The sequence below is a fragment of the Nilaparvata lugens genome, chromosome 5 (assembly GCF_014356525.2).
Source record: "Nilaparvata lugens isolate BPH chromosome 5, ASM1435652v1, whole genome shotgun sequence".
Taxonomy (NCBI): domain Eukaryota; kingdom Metazoa; phylum Arthropoda; class Insecta; order Hemiptera; family Delphacidae; genus Nilaparvata; species Nilaparvata lugens.
This window is the reverse complement of record NC_052508.1, coordinates 55,871,641-55,890,940: the sequence shown is the minus strand read 5'-3', so window position 1 is coordinate 55,890,940 and position 19,300 is coordinate 55,871,641. Positions and strand designations below refer to the sequence as shown.

Here is a 19,300-nt window from a genome sequence, read left to right as displayed (position 1 = left end):
CTGTTCACAGAACTACTAGTCTTAAACTGAGAAGGTTGATTTGAAAAGTATACTCGTGAGGAATGGATCCTTCTTGAAATATACTATTACTAATATTCGTAATTCGTTCATTCGTATAATTCTGATGTACGAGAAGCGGTTAAACGTGATCTATAGAATTTGTAGCTCTCCAGACAATTATATCATAAATATATCAAAATTCATTGAAGTAATGTAAAACAATCTGTTACTATTGTATCATAGTATAGAATCATGAATTTAAAGAAATTCAAATTCAATGTTTCTTGATCTTGGTTATTCCAAGATTGATGTGTTCATCTCCTTTGATTTTGCTGTCCACTATTATTCACAGCAATATTAAATATTGAGATTAAATTTTAATCTCATCAACGTTGTTCGTGATAACTTGGAGTAAGAATATTCCAGTTCAGTTTTGAGTGATAATACAGTATTGTTATTATTTGAAAGACTACAGGGAACTCTTATTAATTATTCATTCACAAAGGCAACTCTCTAGAAGCATTTTAATATGATGATTTACGGTCGAGAAGCCTAGATGATAATGAGGGGATGAATGATAATACAAATCTTTTCATCTATAATGATTTCATGAATGTGGAGCAGAAATAAATAATACAACCAGACATTCAAACCTCAAATCAGAGATTGTTTATTCAGTCTATGTTACAACTAAATTGAATTATCTTTCCCAATCTATATAGAGTTATGCTTGTTACAAATCCTATAGTGAGCTTCACGTTATAATAGAAGTGGAGAAAGATGGGAGATCAACGTTGACGATCTTCTGTCTTGTCAATGCTTTCTATACATGGTAGCTGATACAGGTTTACTGATATAAAGAAAATAAAAATCTCAGTACCCTTTTTTAAATATCACTTGAAAATGGCATAAATGACCGAAACATGTGATAAAATATTTTAAAAAAAGGGTACTGAGATTTTTATTTTCTTTATATTTATATTACAAGTAGCCCTATACAGGAAAGAGATAAGGTTTATTGATGTATTATCAACTGTCCATTCTCGTTTAAAATGATCAATTATATTTTCATTAAGCAAGAAATTATATTTTTCAATAATTGCATAATGAATTTTCATTGACCGAACATAGGTTTTTTGAAATTTTGCATTTTAAGGATAATATGAAAAGAGAAGGAATTCCTTCATACTCTGATATCACTAAATTTATATACTTTGAAGAAAGGATCAATCAGACTATAGAATTATTAATAATCAATCAGCTGACAAGTTGATTATCCATTGCATGCATTACACACATATTTTTATCAGATTGTAAAGATTATCACGAAACTGAATAAATCATCATATGGGATACAAATTCAAACATGAACTGGCTCTATTAACATAAGTGAGTTTTTGATATTGGAGAAAACAAATAACAGTTTTTAAGAGTAAGTTATGATTCATCTATGAATTGTGATTCATCTGAATCAACTAGAGCAGGTGACATCTGGATACTTGTGGATGAGAAAACTGCATGAGGTCTACTGTTCACAGAGCTACTAGTAATGGAGATGGAATATTTTGTTAGTTATTTAATAATTCTACATTGTTGAAAGACGATCTGGCAACAGAGCAAAGCGAGAAAGAGATAGTGCTATCCGCTTTGTTGAATGATAGACAAGGATAACAATACCATTGATAATCAAACCCTGCCATTATAACGTGGACCTAGTAGCATATTATACCGTCCAGTCTGTTATACTCTTGAAATGAGTAGCACTTACACACAGAATACAGAAATGAGTTTTAACACCAATAATTTGGATGGATAATAGAGAATTAACTCAAAATACAACTGACTAAATGTTTGTTGGAATGTTAATGAGGTCGCACATGTGCTTGCCACCTTAGGCCCACCACACACTGGGCGGGCATTAGCGATGCAGACATGTGCGCCGCTGCAAACTCAGAGCTTGTTCGATTAGGAATTAATGATGAAACTGCTGGCGGATAATGAAGTTTTAGACCCGTCCAGAGAGCAGAGATAATTCGATTGGAGAGCGGATGTGGATGCCGGTCATTGGACGCGCCATATTTCTTCCCGCCATATCTCTCCCGCGCATTTCTGGCCGCTCGTAAAATGAGCGGGAAAAATGACAACCTCCACCATTTTTTCAAGCTGCGCCCTCTGCGTAAAAGCACCAACAATATGCTAGCGGGCAAGACAAAACATTCTATAAATTACGATTTGGACAAGGGCCAGCTCAGCCAGCCGGCCTAACGCCCACTAATTTCTAATAAACACCCGAATCAGCTCATTCACGACATTTAGCGACTAAAAATGCCAAACAGTCCGTCTGTCGTTCAACTTTTCAGCTCCACTTAATCTTCAACCGAAATCAGTCTGAATTCATTAATCCTCTTTGGAATTTCCAAAACTTTCCAGGGCATCAGCGATAATTTCATCGGAGCAAGAAACTTCTCAAAATAAATTTTGATTAATGATAAAGTTAGTTATTACGTGAATTGAGAATTACATCGGCAGAGACGTTTGCTGCTCCTTATGACTAACGCCCAGTTTTCTGTAAATTATTGGATTTATTTTTGAAGATTTAGAAGCCGGCATGACTTTTTGACGTTCAAACTTTGCTGATGAAGTTGCTGATCATGTCCAATTTATCATGACTTCTGTTCCATCCATCATCTCATTACTCAATTAAAACTCAAAATATTTGCTTTGTTGCACACATTCAATACACTAAAGCTGCGTTTACACAGGAGTTGATAACAAGAGTTTTTTTTAATATTGGTGTTATCAAACTGATGTTGATAACAAAAGTCATAAACATTTATATTAATAACCTTTTCACTGATAATAAGGGATTCTCTGTTAAAAAAAACTAGTTATTAACTTTTGTTAAGATAAATTCTTGACGATTCAGTCAAGTTATTAACTCGTTTTATCAACTCCGGTGTAAACGCAGCTCAAGGGCCCAATTCACCAAAACGAAAACGTGGTTTGAGTGCCAGTTGATTCTACATAGAAAATCACATTACAAAACCAATTCAAAATCATCTGACTTCACCAAGTCTAGTTTTCACCAGAATTTAAACTTGGTTCGAACGACAGTGATTCTTCTAAACCAAGAAATCACAAAGTCATATTTAATAATATTGCACAATCATTTGAAAATAATCTAATAAATCGACTCAACAGCAGTTCATAGTGAAATCGGACCATATAGACTACCACCGAGTTCAATAGAATTATTTTTCTGACTAAATTAGTTATTGCAAAATATGAAATCTCACTGAACATTAAATTAAAAATTCCATTACGAAGAGATTTCATAGATACAACTTCTCACATGCAACCAAAACTTCGACATATTTTGTATACTGTTAATGGAGGATCTATTATTATTATTATCAGCGTATGGCACATATATTACTCTTGGGAAGATCTATTATGACTGTTGGTTATATGGAAAAGTGTATCAACACTCACTGAAATAATTTATCCTAGATTGCAACTGAATTTTCCCAAGAAATTCATATTGTTACTCTCCATCTTTGTTGTTAGGGGGAGTATTATAGTTAATACAAAGTTTCTCCATCTTTTTGTTTGCGAGCACTTAGGAGAGAAAGAACTTTGTACGACCTATTCTTTTAACTCGTGCAGAACAGTGAGGTAAGAGAGGTCTGCAAAATGCCTGATGGAAGTAGACTAAGAATCCGCGTCTAAATTGGACGAAAAACGCGATTACTTGGGAACTCTCATTGGCGAGAGCCATCTGAAAAATGAAGCCTGTTGATCCCACTCTTAAATTACTCCATTTAACTTGGCCGTAGCTTCTCGTGCATCACTCGACGGTCTAGTTTTCTTTAGTTAGAATGTCTGTTGTAGCTTTTCTTCACAGCTTCTTCTTGCAGAACCTGTCGATTTGGGAATGCAAAACTTTTGCGATTGGGCAGTTCGAGTTAACGGAGAAATGTTGGGAACTAAGAGAGCCATCATCATAAAGAGCGTGAATATTCACTGATGCCTGCATTTGGTGAATTAGCTTAAAGTTTCAGAAAACAAGGCGGGTGAAAATACAATATTAATTACACTTGTGAGCAGAACTCAACCTTTGGACAACAAGAATTTTTCATCAAAATTTTTGGAGAGAAATAGTACAGGCTCAGTCTAGTTTTTCCTTAAATGTCATAATTATATTATGATTGTGGTAATTCGTACAATGAATGAATAAAAAATAAATTCTCACCTAAGAATAAATGCCAGTGGAAATGTTAGAAATTCAATTTCGAAGGTTGTTGTTGAGTGTCATTATCAATATTATTGAGATTGTTTTTCTTTCGCCACCCTGATGTTTTTAATATTGGCAAGGAATTTTCACGGATTTCTCCAAAAATTTAGATTAATTAATAGTTTGAAGTGTATTTGCTGACTTTGCATGATAATAAGTTGCATGCTGCACTACTCTGTCGAGTTCCTAATCATTATATGTTTGAATCACAGCTATGATCTAAATCTCGATTGGGAATTGTTTTTCAAAGCCTCTCACAACAGAAGTTTTCGAAACCTAGGAAATGAAAATTAAACAAACCTTATTGAAAGATGAGGAACAGAGAATAAAAATGAGAAAATTATGTTTCAAGGAACAGTGAAATAAATTATAAATTTCCACATGAACTAGTGTTATAGGAGTTCACTGTTAATCCATCAAAATACATGCTTCTTCATGCTTATCTAGTGATTAAACATCCCATTTGAAAAATTGTGAAACCTCTTACATTGAAAAAAAAACATTTTTCCAAATGTAATAAAAATTCTTCTCTTTTCTAACATCACACATTTTAGCTACCCACTCCCTCAATTTCAACCCATTTCAATACCATACACATGGAAAGAACGATGGAATTCCTCAATATCTTGTAAAAATGTTCAATCTCATGGAATATTACCCATATTCTCTCAATATTGAGGTTTTTAATAATACATTCACAACGAGTTGCAAGAATTATTAGGGAAATTTGTTCTCTTCAAAGCATATTATTATCGTGAGGGATATGTGGATATGTATCCTTACAGAACAGGGTTGGGTTGAGATAAAATGATCTGTCTACACTGGTGAACAGTTGGCTTTAAAAGAATGTCAGCTAAGTTACAAAACAACAAACTTGTCTGCGCCATTTTTCGATCGACACATGATGGAGTGAGTGGGAGAGAAAATGAATGACAGAGAGAGAGAGAGAGAGAGAGAGAGATAAAGATTGAGAGAGTGAGTGGGACAGAGAGAAATAGAGAGAGAGCGTGTGATAGAGGGAGAGAGATGAATATTGAGAGAGTTTGTGGGACAGAGAGAGAGGAGAGAAAGAGTGAGAGAGAGGTTGTGTGAGAGATTCAATACAATACGGCCCTCGGATGCTATGCGCTATCAAAGCTATGAGTTATTGCAGGCTGGTTTGGTTGGGCTCGGGCTGCAAGCGGTATGCTGCATGACTTTATTGAAATCTCTATCCGAGCGAGAGATGAGAGCAGCTAGCACAATGGCACTTCGCCGATCAGTATATTATTCTAAACTAGTCGGACCGGCGACTTCGCACCACTACCCCATTGATAACACTCCCACCCTGACCATTGTCTGTCTCTTCTCTGGCAAATCCAACAATTCAATTGCTCCGTTTCAACTATTCAAGCTGGTCGCAATCTATTCGGTCACCAACTCCATAATTGATTTGAGTCACTTCATAATATTGATAGCAGAAGACTAGAATATTCGAATTGAGAAGTCGCACTTTGATGCTATTTTCGTTACCATCGAAATTAATTTACTCATTTAAGTGGTCTTCTTTCAATTTGGTAAGTTCTCATAGCATCACACAACATAAAATTGCATTCCAAAGTTCTCCATACTTTCGTTACACAAGAAGAGTGTTGGTACAGGCCTTCCATTGAAAAAGACTATGACAATAATAATGAACATCTCATCAGAACAGATGCATCTTATTCTTCAACCCTTCATGGGACCAAATCCAGGATTTAAATTCACGGATGAAGATTCGTCATAATACCGTTTAATTTTTAAAACAAAAACAACATCAAAATATTCAAGCATTATTTGCATACTCTTCAATGTGTAATTCCATTACGAACTGCTTGTTAAATAATCACTTTTCAACAACTAATTACGACATAAGTAATCAGATAAGTATTCAACAACGGAAGTGACAGCCAGTGTTGATGAAAGCGCTCCACTAATGTGAGTAGAAGCTAATAGCTTTTATTTATAAATACCTGACTGCTATGTCGTAATTGGTTGTTCAAAAGTGATCATTATTTGAACATCAACATGGAATAAAATATATTTTTCTCAACATAACCTTATAGGAGTTGCAAGCACAGGGACAAGAGCTTGTAGGAGCTTGTAGGGACAAGAGGCTAACCTCAAAAACAGTTGAAAGCTCCCAATCAATTGAATCTAAAAATCAACAAACCAGTTCCTAGTTTGAATCTAAATGCTATTATTCTGTCGGTAGAATTTATTCAACAATTCGAAACAAAGCAATATCCCTTGGAAAATATTACAAATAACACATCATGTTGTTTAATCTATATTAATAACAGCTGATGAATATGAAAATTGGTGAACTAGAACCCCACAAAATGGCGTTTTTGCAATGCACCACGGGATCATGTCATGACCTGTATTCATGGACCTTGCCCATACTGTCATACTTTATTTCCTTCGTTATACCTGCTAACTTTTTGAGGAATTATCTGATTTTGATAGACGAAGTACTGTCATCCTCTACTAGTTGTGATTGATGCTGTTTGAGAAAATAAACGATGAACGTGTAGAAATGTAACTTCATCTGGAGTTGGAGAGAAAAATTCAATGAGTTTAGAGTATTGATTAAAGTTTGAGTTTGCAAACATCGAATCTCATCTATGCGGAAGCTTGGTATTCGGGTGATTTTTATCCTTTTGCTTCATTTATATTATGTTGAACAAGTTTAATGTTCGAAAAGATGGTTTGGCTTGGTTACATATTTGAATACGTTTATTGAGATTATTTCATACAATAAGTACATCATAAAATGATAGGGAGAGAAAAAATCAGGTGGCCTTGTGCTATTCCTCTCCCAAATTCAAATAAGGTTACACATAGTCCGAAATGGGTTGAGTATTGTAGTTGTTTACTACAAAATGTTCAGTCCTCAATTATTTGAGTAGAGATTCCAAGGTATTCATAGAGAAGGGTTCTTTCAAAGGAGATTTAATAGAATATTACACATTAATCAATAGTGGAAGAGCTGAAACTTCCGTCCGGAAAGCCGGGCTGTTCATTTTGACAAGAATCTCAGTGATGTCTATAATCATAACTCACAACTTCTTAAAGCGCACACCGCTGCCGGATCTTTGTTTGGAGAGCTGAGAAAGCCGTTTCGTCTTCAGAGACAGAGAGTAGGCACTCAGGAGGGAGAAATGGGAACGTCGGCTTGTTTCTCTGCCGACAGTGCCAAGTCCTAACTCGTATTAATCGAGCACTCGCTGCTCGCAAAGTTGGAGCGGGAGATCGCTCCATTTGGCTGACAAAACCGCGGCGGCAACGCAAAGACGGAACGGAACTTTATTCCCCGGCCGTCTATTTAGCTGCTCGCCTAGAGCACGTCTTTTGTCTTGCCTGTTGAGATATGAACTGAGTATGACAGCTGATGAGTGCCGCCGAATTAGGCGTTAACTTGATTACGGCGCATACTCCCGGTGGCACATGCTTGCCAACATGTCATCGCGTGTCTACGCCCGCTTCTGAGCAGATGGGCTGCAGGTGTGACAGTAAATCATTAAGGAGAGAGCACACAGCAACAGAGAGACAGACAGACGTATGCAGACAGATGGAGATGAAATCAAACGTCTGCATGTAGACGGACAGACGTCTGTGTGTATGTTGCAACATTTGAACATCTGAGGAGGGATTTTTTCTTCGTCAGTCTACATTATGCTTGTCTTCTACTGTACGCGTTCACTTCCAACATACAACTTCTGTGATTATAATCTGGAGATAACTTGCTCGGCCTTGTTAAATGGTATTGGGGCGAGGCCACACGAGCGTTTATCAGGTGATTTCAGACGAGTAGTCAGGGCAGGAATCTTTCCGATTGGCTGATTGGGTTTCGTTCGGGAATCAGCTGATAATCAGCCAATCGGAGAGCATTAGGAGGGTCCTACCCTGCTGACTCGTCTAAAAATTCCTGAGAAAAACATTTTGAAATATTCATTGATTATTTTCGGAAAAAACCACGAATCACTCTTTTAAATGCCCATATTTTTTTGAAGAAATGTCACGTTTCTCGGGAAGACATGACGAGCCTTGCTCAACATCGGTTAATGGTATAAGGACGAAATCACACGAGCATTTATCAACTGCTTTCAGACGAGTAGTCAGGGCAGAGAGCTCTTTGATTGGTGATTGAGTTGGCGTTCGGGAATCAGATGATAATCAGCAAATCGGAGAGCATTATGAGGGTCCTACCTTCCTGAAAATGCCTGAAAAGACACCTAATACTCTGAGTGCCTTGGCATCTACTTCTGCATTAGTTTGAAATATTAAATTATTATTTTCGGGAAAAACCACCATTCACTTTTCTAAATTCCCATTTTTTTGGAGAAAAGTCACGATTCTTGGGAAAACGTGACAATTCCGAAGATGACACCTCAAACAGAATATATTTTCAAGAAGTCTTCCTGACAATGAATTTTATGAATATATATTCACAACTTCAAGACTTTAAAAAATTTCTGTACAGCTTTGAACAAGATCATAAATTCTCAAGTAATAAAAAAGGTTATTGACCTACCACAACAGCCGATCGACTGGTTTTCGAACGAGGGAGCAAGTGATGAATGATATCAATAACAATAATACTTCATACTAAAAATATTGGATCTTGAAAATTTTTTGTAGTTTTATCATGTTATCATTATATAATTAGAAATTCCAAGTATTCTAGCTCCCAACTTTCAACATCAACTGAGAAAAAACTAGTTTGAAAAAGCAATCTTGCATCTTGAACAACCTGTTCCAGTTCCTTTAGTAAATGCTCAAAGTTTCAAATAGCTGCTAGGCTTCATCCCATGAGTGCAACTGACACTTACTCATTTGAAACAAAACTTACTTGATGCTGAACTTCCAAAAGTTCATTTTCGTTACAGTTCCATTTCAGATTTGTTTGCTACTTGTTGTGACTTCTGCCTCCACAATCTAGAACATGGGATGAACAGCCATTAGCATAACTTCATGTATGTTTTCATTTGAGCTCAAGAATTGAATAGCTAAATGGTTTGGAATGCACTCGTTAAGAACCTTGCTACTTAAGTAGCCTTCAAAAATTCATGGAGTGTACGTGAGAAATGTATTCGATAGAGGTAGATGATAATCAGGAAATGTATTCGATAGAGGTAGATGATAATCAGGAAATGTATTCGATAGAGGTAGATGATAATTGGAAAATGTATTCGATGGAGGTAGATGATAATCAGGAAATGTATTCGTTAGAGGTGGATGATAATCAGGAAATGTATTCGATATAGGTAGATGATAATCAGGAAATTTATTCTATAGAGGTGGATGAGATTTATAATAGAGATGAAGAGTTAATTATTTCACTTCCTTGAACACTTCCATGTATTTCATGGATAGGAAACTTAGAGACATCACTCTGGATCCCACATTCTCTTGGTGAATTTGACACTGCTTCACTAGCTTGAGCACTATTTTCCAAGATTTAATATTTCTAACGCTAGAAACTATGAATAAAGACTCAGATTTCTCTATCGAGAATCATATTGTGCTTGAAAAATCAATAAGAATTGTTTTCCATCCTACCCCAAAACGTGGTTTTTACAGTAGCAGGGATCGGAAAAAGTCCATGGGATACATGGTGCCCTGAATGATCAACTATTCTCCTCGACTCGGCTACTTCTTAGTTAACCGTCATAAATCAAATGAAATTCAATTTTGTAAGGTATTCGTCAATTCGTCAATGATAAACATGATAAACTTACAATAATAGGATAATTGGAATTGAGGAACAGGCTTACACTTTACTCATGCCGGTTACTATTATTTTATTCCTGATTTTTTATGATAATAAGTCCAATAGAGGATATGTTCAGTCAGCACAGATATTTTTGACGCCAAAATATTGATCATGCAGCACGAGAAGCTAAATCCTGTGAATATGGAATGAATCTGAGATCCAAGGTGATGAATCTAATCACCCTTGGATAGCTATCATAGTCAGTCATCATATTTACTGACTAGCAGGTAACCCGTGCTCCGCAAGGGTCTATTTCAAAGCTTGACAAACTGGAAACTTGACCGAGTGGAATCTTGAAGAGTTTGAAGTAGGCCTAGAACCATCCTCGGTTAATTGAGAATCTATATGTGAAATTTCAATTTAATTTCAGTTCAAAAGTATAGACGTGATGATGCGTCAAATATAATTGTCCTATCCCGTACTTCTATAAGCCAGTTATTTCCTTTATTATAGTATAGTTCTTCAAATTTGTACTAACGTAATAAAGTCTCAGAGCTCAAATCTTGTTTAAAAACCTTACATTTTGGCAACCTGACAAAATTGGACTGGTTATTAATTTAGTTACCAATTTTAACCATCTGTTTCGAAAAGGTAGTCTCTCTAGATTAACACTAGCCGTCAGGCTCGCTTCGCTCGCCATATCCGTCTAGCCAGGGGGCTCCGCCCCCTGGACCCCCGACTGGATCGTCCAAGAATAAGATCAGAAGGCTCGCTTCGCTCGCCTGCATTTTTCATTTGAGCATTTTCATCATATGTTAGGATGATCCAGTCGGGGGTCTGGCTAAACGAAGCGAGCCTGACGGCTAGTAATATAATATTCCCAGGAATAGCTGTGATTGAAGTAGCAGTGTCCAATCAATTTCTCCGCGATAAATGCATTTCAATCTTCAACTTGGTGCCAACCTAACAAAGTCAACTCAACTTAATGCCAACCTGACAAAATTATTAATTTAGTTACCAGTTAACAACTGTTTCGAAGAGGTACTCTCTCTAGATTATAGTTCTATATTAACATATGGTATGGACATTTTTCAATTATAATTAAGAGAATAAGAAGAATAAACATGCTAAAAGACAAACTTTAAACCCTTAAAAACCACTCTTAGAGTTGAGCTAAAGGGCCAACTGAACATACCTACCAAATTTGAACGTTTTTGGTCCGGTAGATTTCTAGTTATGCGAGTGAGTGAGTGAGTGAGTGAGTCAGTCAGTCAGTCAGTGAGTGAGTGCCATTTCGCTTTTATATATATAGATATATAGTATGTATTCATGTCCCATGAATGAAATTTGAACATTAATTTTGAAAAATCTAGAAGAAAAATTAAAATTTGGGCTTCGAGGTGCACGAGATTGATATTTTTGAATATGTGTCCAAAATTTGGAGATCTTAACCATTCCCGTTTTTCCGGCATGCAATCCAAATGTAGAAACGTTTTGATGCGAACAAACACAACCCTACTCTCTCTTATTATATAGATGAGCTATTATGATTAGTTAGCCCATAATAGGGATTGTGCGTAAAATTTTTGTATAATTCATTTGACTCCTTCATTTTCCCTGTTATTCAATAGAGATGGTATCAAAAATTATTTTTCAATCAATTAACTGTTGATTAGCCTATAATAGGCTGTTGTTGTTGAAATGCAAGGCAAATACCCTTGGCATTTCAATTCCTCTGCTCTAAGATGGAGTAAGCTCTCTCTTTAACTGTATTGTCTTGAATCATATCTACCGAGATACGATAGTTTGATGGCCTACAATAGGTAGTGGCGTAAAATTTTTGTAAAATTCCATAGACTTATTCATGCTCCCATTTCCTTCAAATATAGTAATTTTCAAAAAAGGTTTTGAATTGTAGTGTTTTGTGAACTCACCTGGTAGTCCATATAGTTTCCGTAGCCCATATGGTTGCAGGTGCAGGCGCAGTGCTGAATGTGATGCCGTAGGTCAAGGTCAAGCTCCCAGTGCGAGCAGGTGGCGGCAGGTGGAGGGGGTGGTCCAGGGGCATGATGGGGGCCAGAGGGGTCGGGTGCCAAATGTGGGTCCCGGCGCCCCTCTGAGCCCGGAGGCGGTGGGGGCGGCACCTGGTGGTGCATGCCACCCCTTCAGTCACTCGGCCGCCCCATCCACCAAATCCTTTCGATTTGTTATTTTATCAAAACTGGTTCTATGACACATAATAATAGTGTAGATTTAATAGTTCATCTGTTGGCAGCCCCCTACCAACTCGGCTACAGCCGCTCTCCCCACTTCGTCCATCCCTACGACTAGTGACGATGCTCCCCACTCAGCTGACCTCGGTGATTGCTGATCAGATCTGTCGCAATGCTCTGCCAGTTTGAGGTCATCGGTAACTTGGCTTCTACCTGCGAACAAGAGACAGTTACAATAATTATTGGAAGCTGAAATGAAAATAATATAGATTCATCATTACAACTTGATCCTTCAATAAATAATTCAAGTTGAATCTTCCCAATCCAGGAAACAGAACATGAGTTCGGAAGCTGAACTAAGAAATGATGCAGATTTTCTATCATGAGTTGATTAAGACATTGCCATGGTACAAGTAATATTTCCGATACTACAAGATGATTCTGGTCGATTCAAGATAATATATAACATGAGACTGGAGGTTGAACTAATTAAGAAATACTAAAACACAAACTTCCTATAATGAGCTTCGAGTTGATACTTTTTGCTGATTGGGATATTCCCATTGATCGGGTGGAGGGATGTATCCCAGAATAAATATAGTATCTTGAGCATATTTGCTTCACTCGTTATGATGCGATCAAGCATTCAGAATTTACTCACTGAGAAAAAAACACAAAACTTCATGTAAAAATTTCAAAAATCGGAGGAAAAAGTACCTTCTGTTACACATTACCAAACGTTGTTATAATATATTCAACAAGTGTGTATACCTTGCATTCTTATTAACGCCGTCTATATAGCTTCACTTTTTGTGTAGTTGATATTGTGGTAATTATTCATAATAAATGAAATGTCAACGGTGTAGCAACCGAAACTTGTCTTTCTAACTATCAATAGAATCTGTGTTTTTTGACAATGTCTTAGTCTTTTTATCAATATTAGTCTATAGAGTTCTCAACCAAGCACCAAACTGTCTAGCATGCAGAAACAAGAATCGATAAATGTTTTTCAATTATAGACGATTTCGCTATTTTTCATATTTTCTATTTATTCGCAATGAGTGTAAAATTGAAGAGCTCCATTCCAAAACCTGCTAAGTCAAAAACATAATTTGTTGGAAAATTGGGAAAAACTGTTGCTGAATTACTATATGCTCTGTGCCACTGAATTCTAACTGGAAGTCATAAGAAGATTCATATGTATTATTTCCAAAGTTGTAATTCAATTAATCTAACCATTTTTTTGTAAAAATAAAACTGCGCATGCAGCAGAAACATGGCATGGATTGGAAAAAACGACTATAGTTGACTTGACAGGTTTTGGAAAGAAATCTATGTTTGAATGGTGATTACAGCTTCAAGAAGCAGGTTTTGGCAAGAAACACACTAGCAAATGATAAAGTCATGAGAGATATAACATGAAAAACAGAAATCGGGAAAAATTGACTTAGCAGGTTTTGGAATGGAGCTCTTCAACTATTACAAATTGAAAATAATTGAACTTAAATAATAAAAAAATATTGGAATAGTTCTGATTGGCTCATCAAAGCAGTCCGCTAAGAACGTCCCAAAAACCGTTTATTAAAAATGGTTCTTAGAGCATATTTGCATTTTCTATCAATTTTTCTGTGACAAGAGAGACTCCAATACAATCCAACTGACTCATACTTCAGCTTGGAAGATAATGTTCTCTATTATGGAGACTGATCAGTTTGTGGCTGATGAAAGAAGAAGATTGGATAGAGTGGGTGATGTAGCCTGATGTCATTAGGAAGCAGTTGAAGAATGGTTCATTCACACATTTCCTTCGGCTGGGAGGAGTGAGAGAGTGAGAAAGTGGGAGAGAGATGGTCAGAAGGGGGAGTGGAAGAGAGAGAGTGTGATTGAGAGTGGAGGAGGAAAAGCGGTTCCCTAACGACTGCTGTTAGTTGGCGTTGAAAAGTGGAGAGGTCGAGTTCAGACCTCTCTTGGCGCTGAAATATGAACGAAAAGTTCTAGACGGCTGTCCGCGGACAAGGAGTCAAGAGCGAGAGATGGCTGAAGAGAGAGAGACGTGTCGTTTAATCTACGCGGAAAGAGATTAATCAGAACGTTGCTCATTAGCAGTTGCCTTCTTACAACTGTAGGAGACAGCAAGAAATGCCACAAAGAAGCTAAAGATAAAAAATGATTCAATGTGATAACGCAGGCGCATCCACAAAGAGTGGGCAAGTAATCTTCTAGTTGAAATAAAATCGTGAAAAGGATTTTCATAAAAAATTGAGGAGCGAATTAGGGTGATGAATTCTATGTAGAACGAGGAAATAAGAGGATTATTAATGAAAGGGATGACAAGATCATGAGGAATAATAATTCACATGAAATGAGAGCAGAGGCTCAAAGGAGTCATTCATTTCGTGAGCCTAGTGAATCAAAGCTTAGTGATAATAATTGTAGTTTCAACTGAACTTCTAAATTTTACAAAACTACAAAAGATTTGGCTTGGCTATTTCAATACCGGATCAACGATCAAGTCCAGTCATTATATAGTGTTATAAGTATAATCTATCAATTCAAACATATTATATAAGTACAATCTATCAATTTCGAGTCTTGAATTCAAGGATCAACGATCAAGTCCAGTCATTATGTACCATTATAAAGTATAATCTATCAATTCAAACATATTATATAAGTACAATCTATCAATTTCAAGGGTTCAAATCCAACTTGAAGTATGAGAAACTCTTCAATCTACCATAATCTACTGACATTACTGTTAAATCGAGACATTATTTCACATCGATATTCACCAGTGAATACTGCAAAAAATTATATAATATTGTCGTAAATTATTCGAGTACTAAGATACAATAAATTCTTGTGAAAGGTTGTATAGCTTCAAAAAACATCCTCAGGGGTTTCATGATCTGATTCTCTAGAACTCCAAATCTTTCTATTTCTATTTAATTCCTGACCAATATTTCTGAAACAGTGTGAAATCTCTCTTTATTCATATTAATTTTGTTCTCTGTAATTTCAGCTTTAGTTTGGATATGATTATTCATCTCAAATAGTTTCTGATCGAACTGTCGAATACCTCCTTTGAGCTATAATGGCAATACCAATCTAATATTTATTCAATTTCTTTCAAATAAGTCCAATATTTCTTGAGTTTTTAATTTATTGTAATACATTCTGTGATTTATTTTGAGTATTAAGTCAACCTTCAAAATTCAAATAATTATTCCTGGACCAAAAATCAAGTGACGAGGCAGTGTGTGATTACATAACCTTAACTTTTGGACAACATTAATATTCTATAAAAATTTTTGGAGAGAAATAGTAGTCTCAGCCTAGTTTTTCCTCCAATGTCATAATTAATTATATATTCTATAATATATATTATGATTATAGTGTTTTATACAATAAATGAAATGAAATAACATATTTATGGCTCAACAAATGATGAAATGTGCCAACAAATAAAACGTCATATCCACTCATGTAATTGCTCTGAATCATTTACACTTGCAAAGATTAGAGTTCTAGATGAACGGAGCATGTCAAACTACACGCAGTGAAAGAGTTCTCAAGAGGCCTAGACTGAGAGGTAGCTGAGACACTGAAAAAGTATTTCCTGGTTCAGGATCACTAGGAAAGATGTTAGTTAGGCTGTGCGAAGATAAACGACCTGGTCTTTGTGAGATTTGGAGACAATGGAGCCAGCAGAGCTGCAGAAAGCGAACAAAGAGCCGTTGTCTTCAATAAAGCAGAGGAAGTCGAAGAGTCATAAGACATGAGAGGAGAGACACAAGACAGGTGCCAGGGTCCCCAGCCATTTGCATCGGCTCTTATCAGAAATTGCTTGCCAAACTTGGCCGAATTATGTAGGCCGCCCATTGTTGTACACAATTACGTCGTTTCCCGAGACCCGCAGTCGCAAACTGCTGCAAATTGATTCGCCCCGAGTTGCATTATGGATTCCAACATTGATTTGTCTTAAACTTGACTATCGATTCAGCACTTGGTCGGTCCAAGCTCCTCAACTATGCTCTGATTGGAATTAGTTGGCCAATGTACCCGTATCTGGCGAAAAATGTTGGGACTCATAGGATGAGTAGTGAATAATTAGCATTACCGTCATTCAATGTGAATTAGTGTATAAGCCAGTAAACATTGTAACATACATAAATGGAGAACTCTAATCTAATATAATACCAGTAATCCCCAGCAATCTAGAATAATAGTAGCCTAGTGTATTAAAGTGATATAAATATAATAATCCAGAGTAATATTTCAGTTATCTCATTACAGAAATTCATATTTCTATTTCATCTATCCCATTATAGGAATTATAGTTATCTCCATTTTGAAATTTTAAAAGTAAACATGTTAAAATATTTTTGTACTATAGCTCAAGATGAAGCTATAATTTAACACTGACTTATCAGGACCAGAGAAACCACTCAATCCTTCAAAAAAATTTTGAATTTGAGCAGTTTTGAACTGATGCATGTTAGTTGAATACTTTCGCATTGTGCTATACGAGAGCATTTATAATAATTATTATTATTATTATTGTCACTGTATGATCAATTGGGAATGTAAAGCAATATGGAATGATTGTACTACGATAAACTCTATTCAATAATAATTCAAGTAATTTACAATTACTAATAATTTCAACTATTCATTTATTCTCCTTTTTCAATTCACCAGGTCCGAAATTCGTTTGAAAAATGTGTCGAGGTCAAATTTATGACGTGAGCTCAATGTGCTTTTACTTCAAAGGAATGCTTCACTTCAATTATTGTATTTGGAAACGCACGTCCATCTCGACAGTGTTCTTGGAATATTTCTCCAATCATGATAATATTATTGACGTTCCGTTTAATATTGCATTTGGTCAGTATAATATAACTAATTAATTTGTGAGAGGAAAAGAATAAAACTAATTTATTTGGAATTTTTAAGAGTTTAAATCTTTATCATCAAGACTGAACGAAGAAACCTGATCTAATCAATCATTTACAACCCAATACCGACTCGTATCAGAACTGAGTAGGAAATGATAGCCGTTTGGCCTGAATTATCTGCAGGGCCGGAAATTTCCGACAGCCTGGATAGACACTTAATAATTCGCATTGTGTCCTGTAAGCGACAGCGATAACCAAGGATTACTGGCAGCCATTGATCGCAGTTTACTGTCAGTAGTCTATGGCCCGTAAAGTCCTGGCCTTGACATTCGCATCAGAGATAGACAGACATTCACTGAGCACTGATAACACGCTATTGCCTGCTCTGCTGTTACAATACTCACCTCTCCGCCTGTCATCGACACACTACAAGTGTCTTTGCATGCATCGAGTGCTCTGCATTATTAAATTCATGACTTCATGAACTCCATGAAGGAATAAAGTCCGTCAAATGAGAAGGTTATGATAGAAGCATATATCAGTTCGTGGGAATTTACGTTCATAAAAATGTTTATTTCACACATTAAAAAGTTCTTAATTCATAATCTGAGGATTATGAAAATCAAAGATTGAAAATCAAAGCATGAACTCGATGAAAACTTGTGAAGCGAGTGAGAAAACTTCCCTTTTGGAATGTTAAAGCTGTTTTCCATGCATGAAATCAAGCCGGTAAACAGCTGTTTGCAGAACAAATAAACACATGATTCTCATTACAGCATACTGTACAGTAATGAAACCATATGTTTTCTTTACAGTCGAGTATGTTTCCTAGTTCAGAAATAGGAAAAGCAAAACTCCTACAAAAAACCACCTTCAGCGCTCCAGGTAGAAGTTTTGTCAACTTCCACAAAATTCCTGATTCGGAATTTGTTAACTAGGCTATGTTTATAGAATGCAAGTAGTAACTTCACCACAAACAGGTGATGTTTTCTATTCCTCAAGAATTCTTCTTTAGATTGTTATGACATAAAATAGTGTACGTTACTTGGACTTGAATGTCTTTTGCAGTGCTCAAATAAAATTCTAGTCTCGGCTAACGCCTCGACTAGAGACATCATTCTCGCCTGCAAAAGACCTCTTCCTATCCTTGTGACGTTAGATTAGATTTAGTGCCGGTTGCACAACAGAAGGTTATATTTTAACCGTGATTAATTCCACGAGAACCAATCAGAGAAGCCGTCTTTTCAAAAACGCCTTCTCTGATTGGTTCTCGTGAAATTAATCACGGTTAAAATTTTACCGGCTGTTGTGCAACCGGGCCATGGTATTCTAATTCTGAGGTAAGAAAATGTAATAAATGTTCAGTTTTCATAGTCTGTTCATTATTCATATTTTCTCATTCATGTACTGCATTACAATCGATATAGAATACACTGGCGTCTTCACTAATTCACAATAACTGACGATATATTTATGAACAGGCTATGAACAGTATGAACTGTTGGTGATACCTTTGTATATCCTAATGTTAATTAATTCATCCATTTCACCCTGATCGTATCGTGGGTCTGGACATTGGGAGATAGGACTTCTACGTCTTCCGAAGCCGTATTTCTAGCTACACTACGCTTGGTTGTTGATGGCTAAAACTGATGACCGTGGACCAACACAATAATATTCTACACTTCAGCTGAGATAAATAATCTCCTAATTATCAGCCCACGAATCATAATATACTGTTCGTATGGCAATGTAGAGTAGATCAGTAACAATGAAATGATAAATAGCGTAGATAATGATATTCAAAATCTTGAACTAAAATCTTCACTAAGTGCCGGTTAAATGTAAGCATGATTACAAACACCAATCAGAGAAGGAGTTTTTGGAAAGATGGCTGCTTCTCTGATTGTTTCTCGTGGAATTGATCACGGTGCCGGTCAAATTTAACCGTTTTATATTTTTAAATTTTACCGTTTTATATTTTTAAATTTAACCGGCACCGTGATCAATTCCACGAGAAACAATCAGAGAAGCAGCCATCTTTCCAAAAACGCCTTCTCTGATTGGTGTTTGTAATCATGCTTAACATTTAACCGGCTTTTGTGCAACCGGGCCTTAGACTGATAGCTGTTAGCTATCCAACAAGCAGTTATTCAAA

General features: G+C 36.2%; 1 protein-coding gene across 6 annotated transcripts in view; it reads right to left on the bottom strand.

Annotated features, from left to right (window-relative positions):
* The window catches only part of LOC111045928 (dipeptidase 1), a 173,388-nt gene that overhangs the window by 116,990 nt on the left and 37,098 nt on the right, over positions 1-19,300 (bottom strand). For 5 of the 6 annotated variants that reach the window (XM_039428817.1, XM_039428815.1, XM_039428820.1 and 2 more), the window contains exon 2: positions 11,966-12,457. In XM_039428817.1, coding sequence (XP_039284751.1) covers positions 11,966-12,187 — 222 coding nt within the window. In that variant the 5' untranslated portion in view covers positions 12,188-12,457. The remainder of the gene's footprint in view (positions 1-11,965; positions 12,458-19,300) is intronic. The other variant, XM_039428816.1, reaches the window with a different exon arrangement.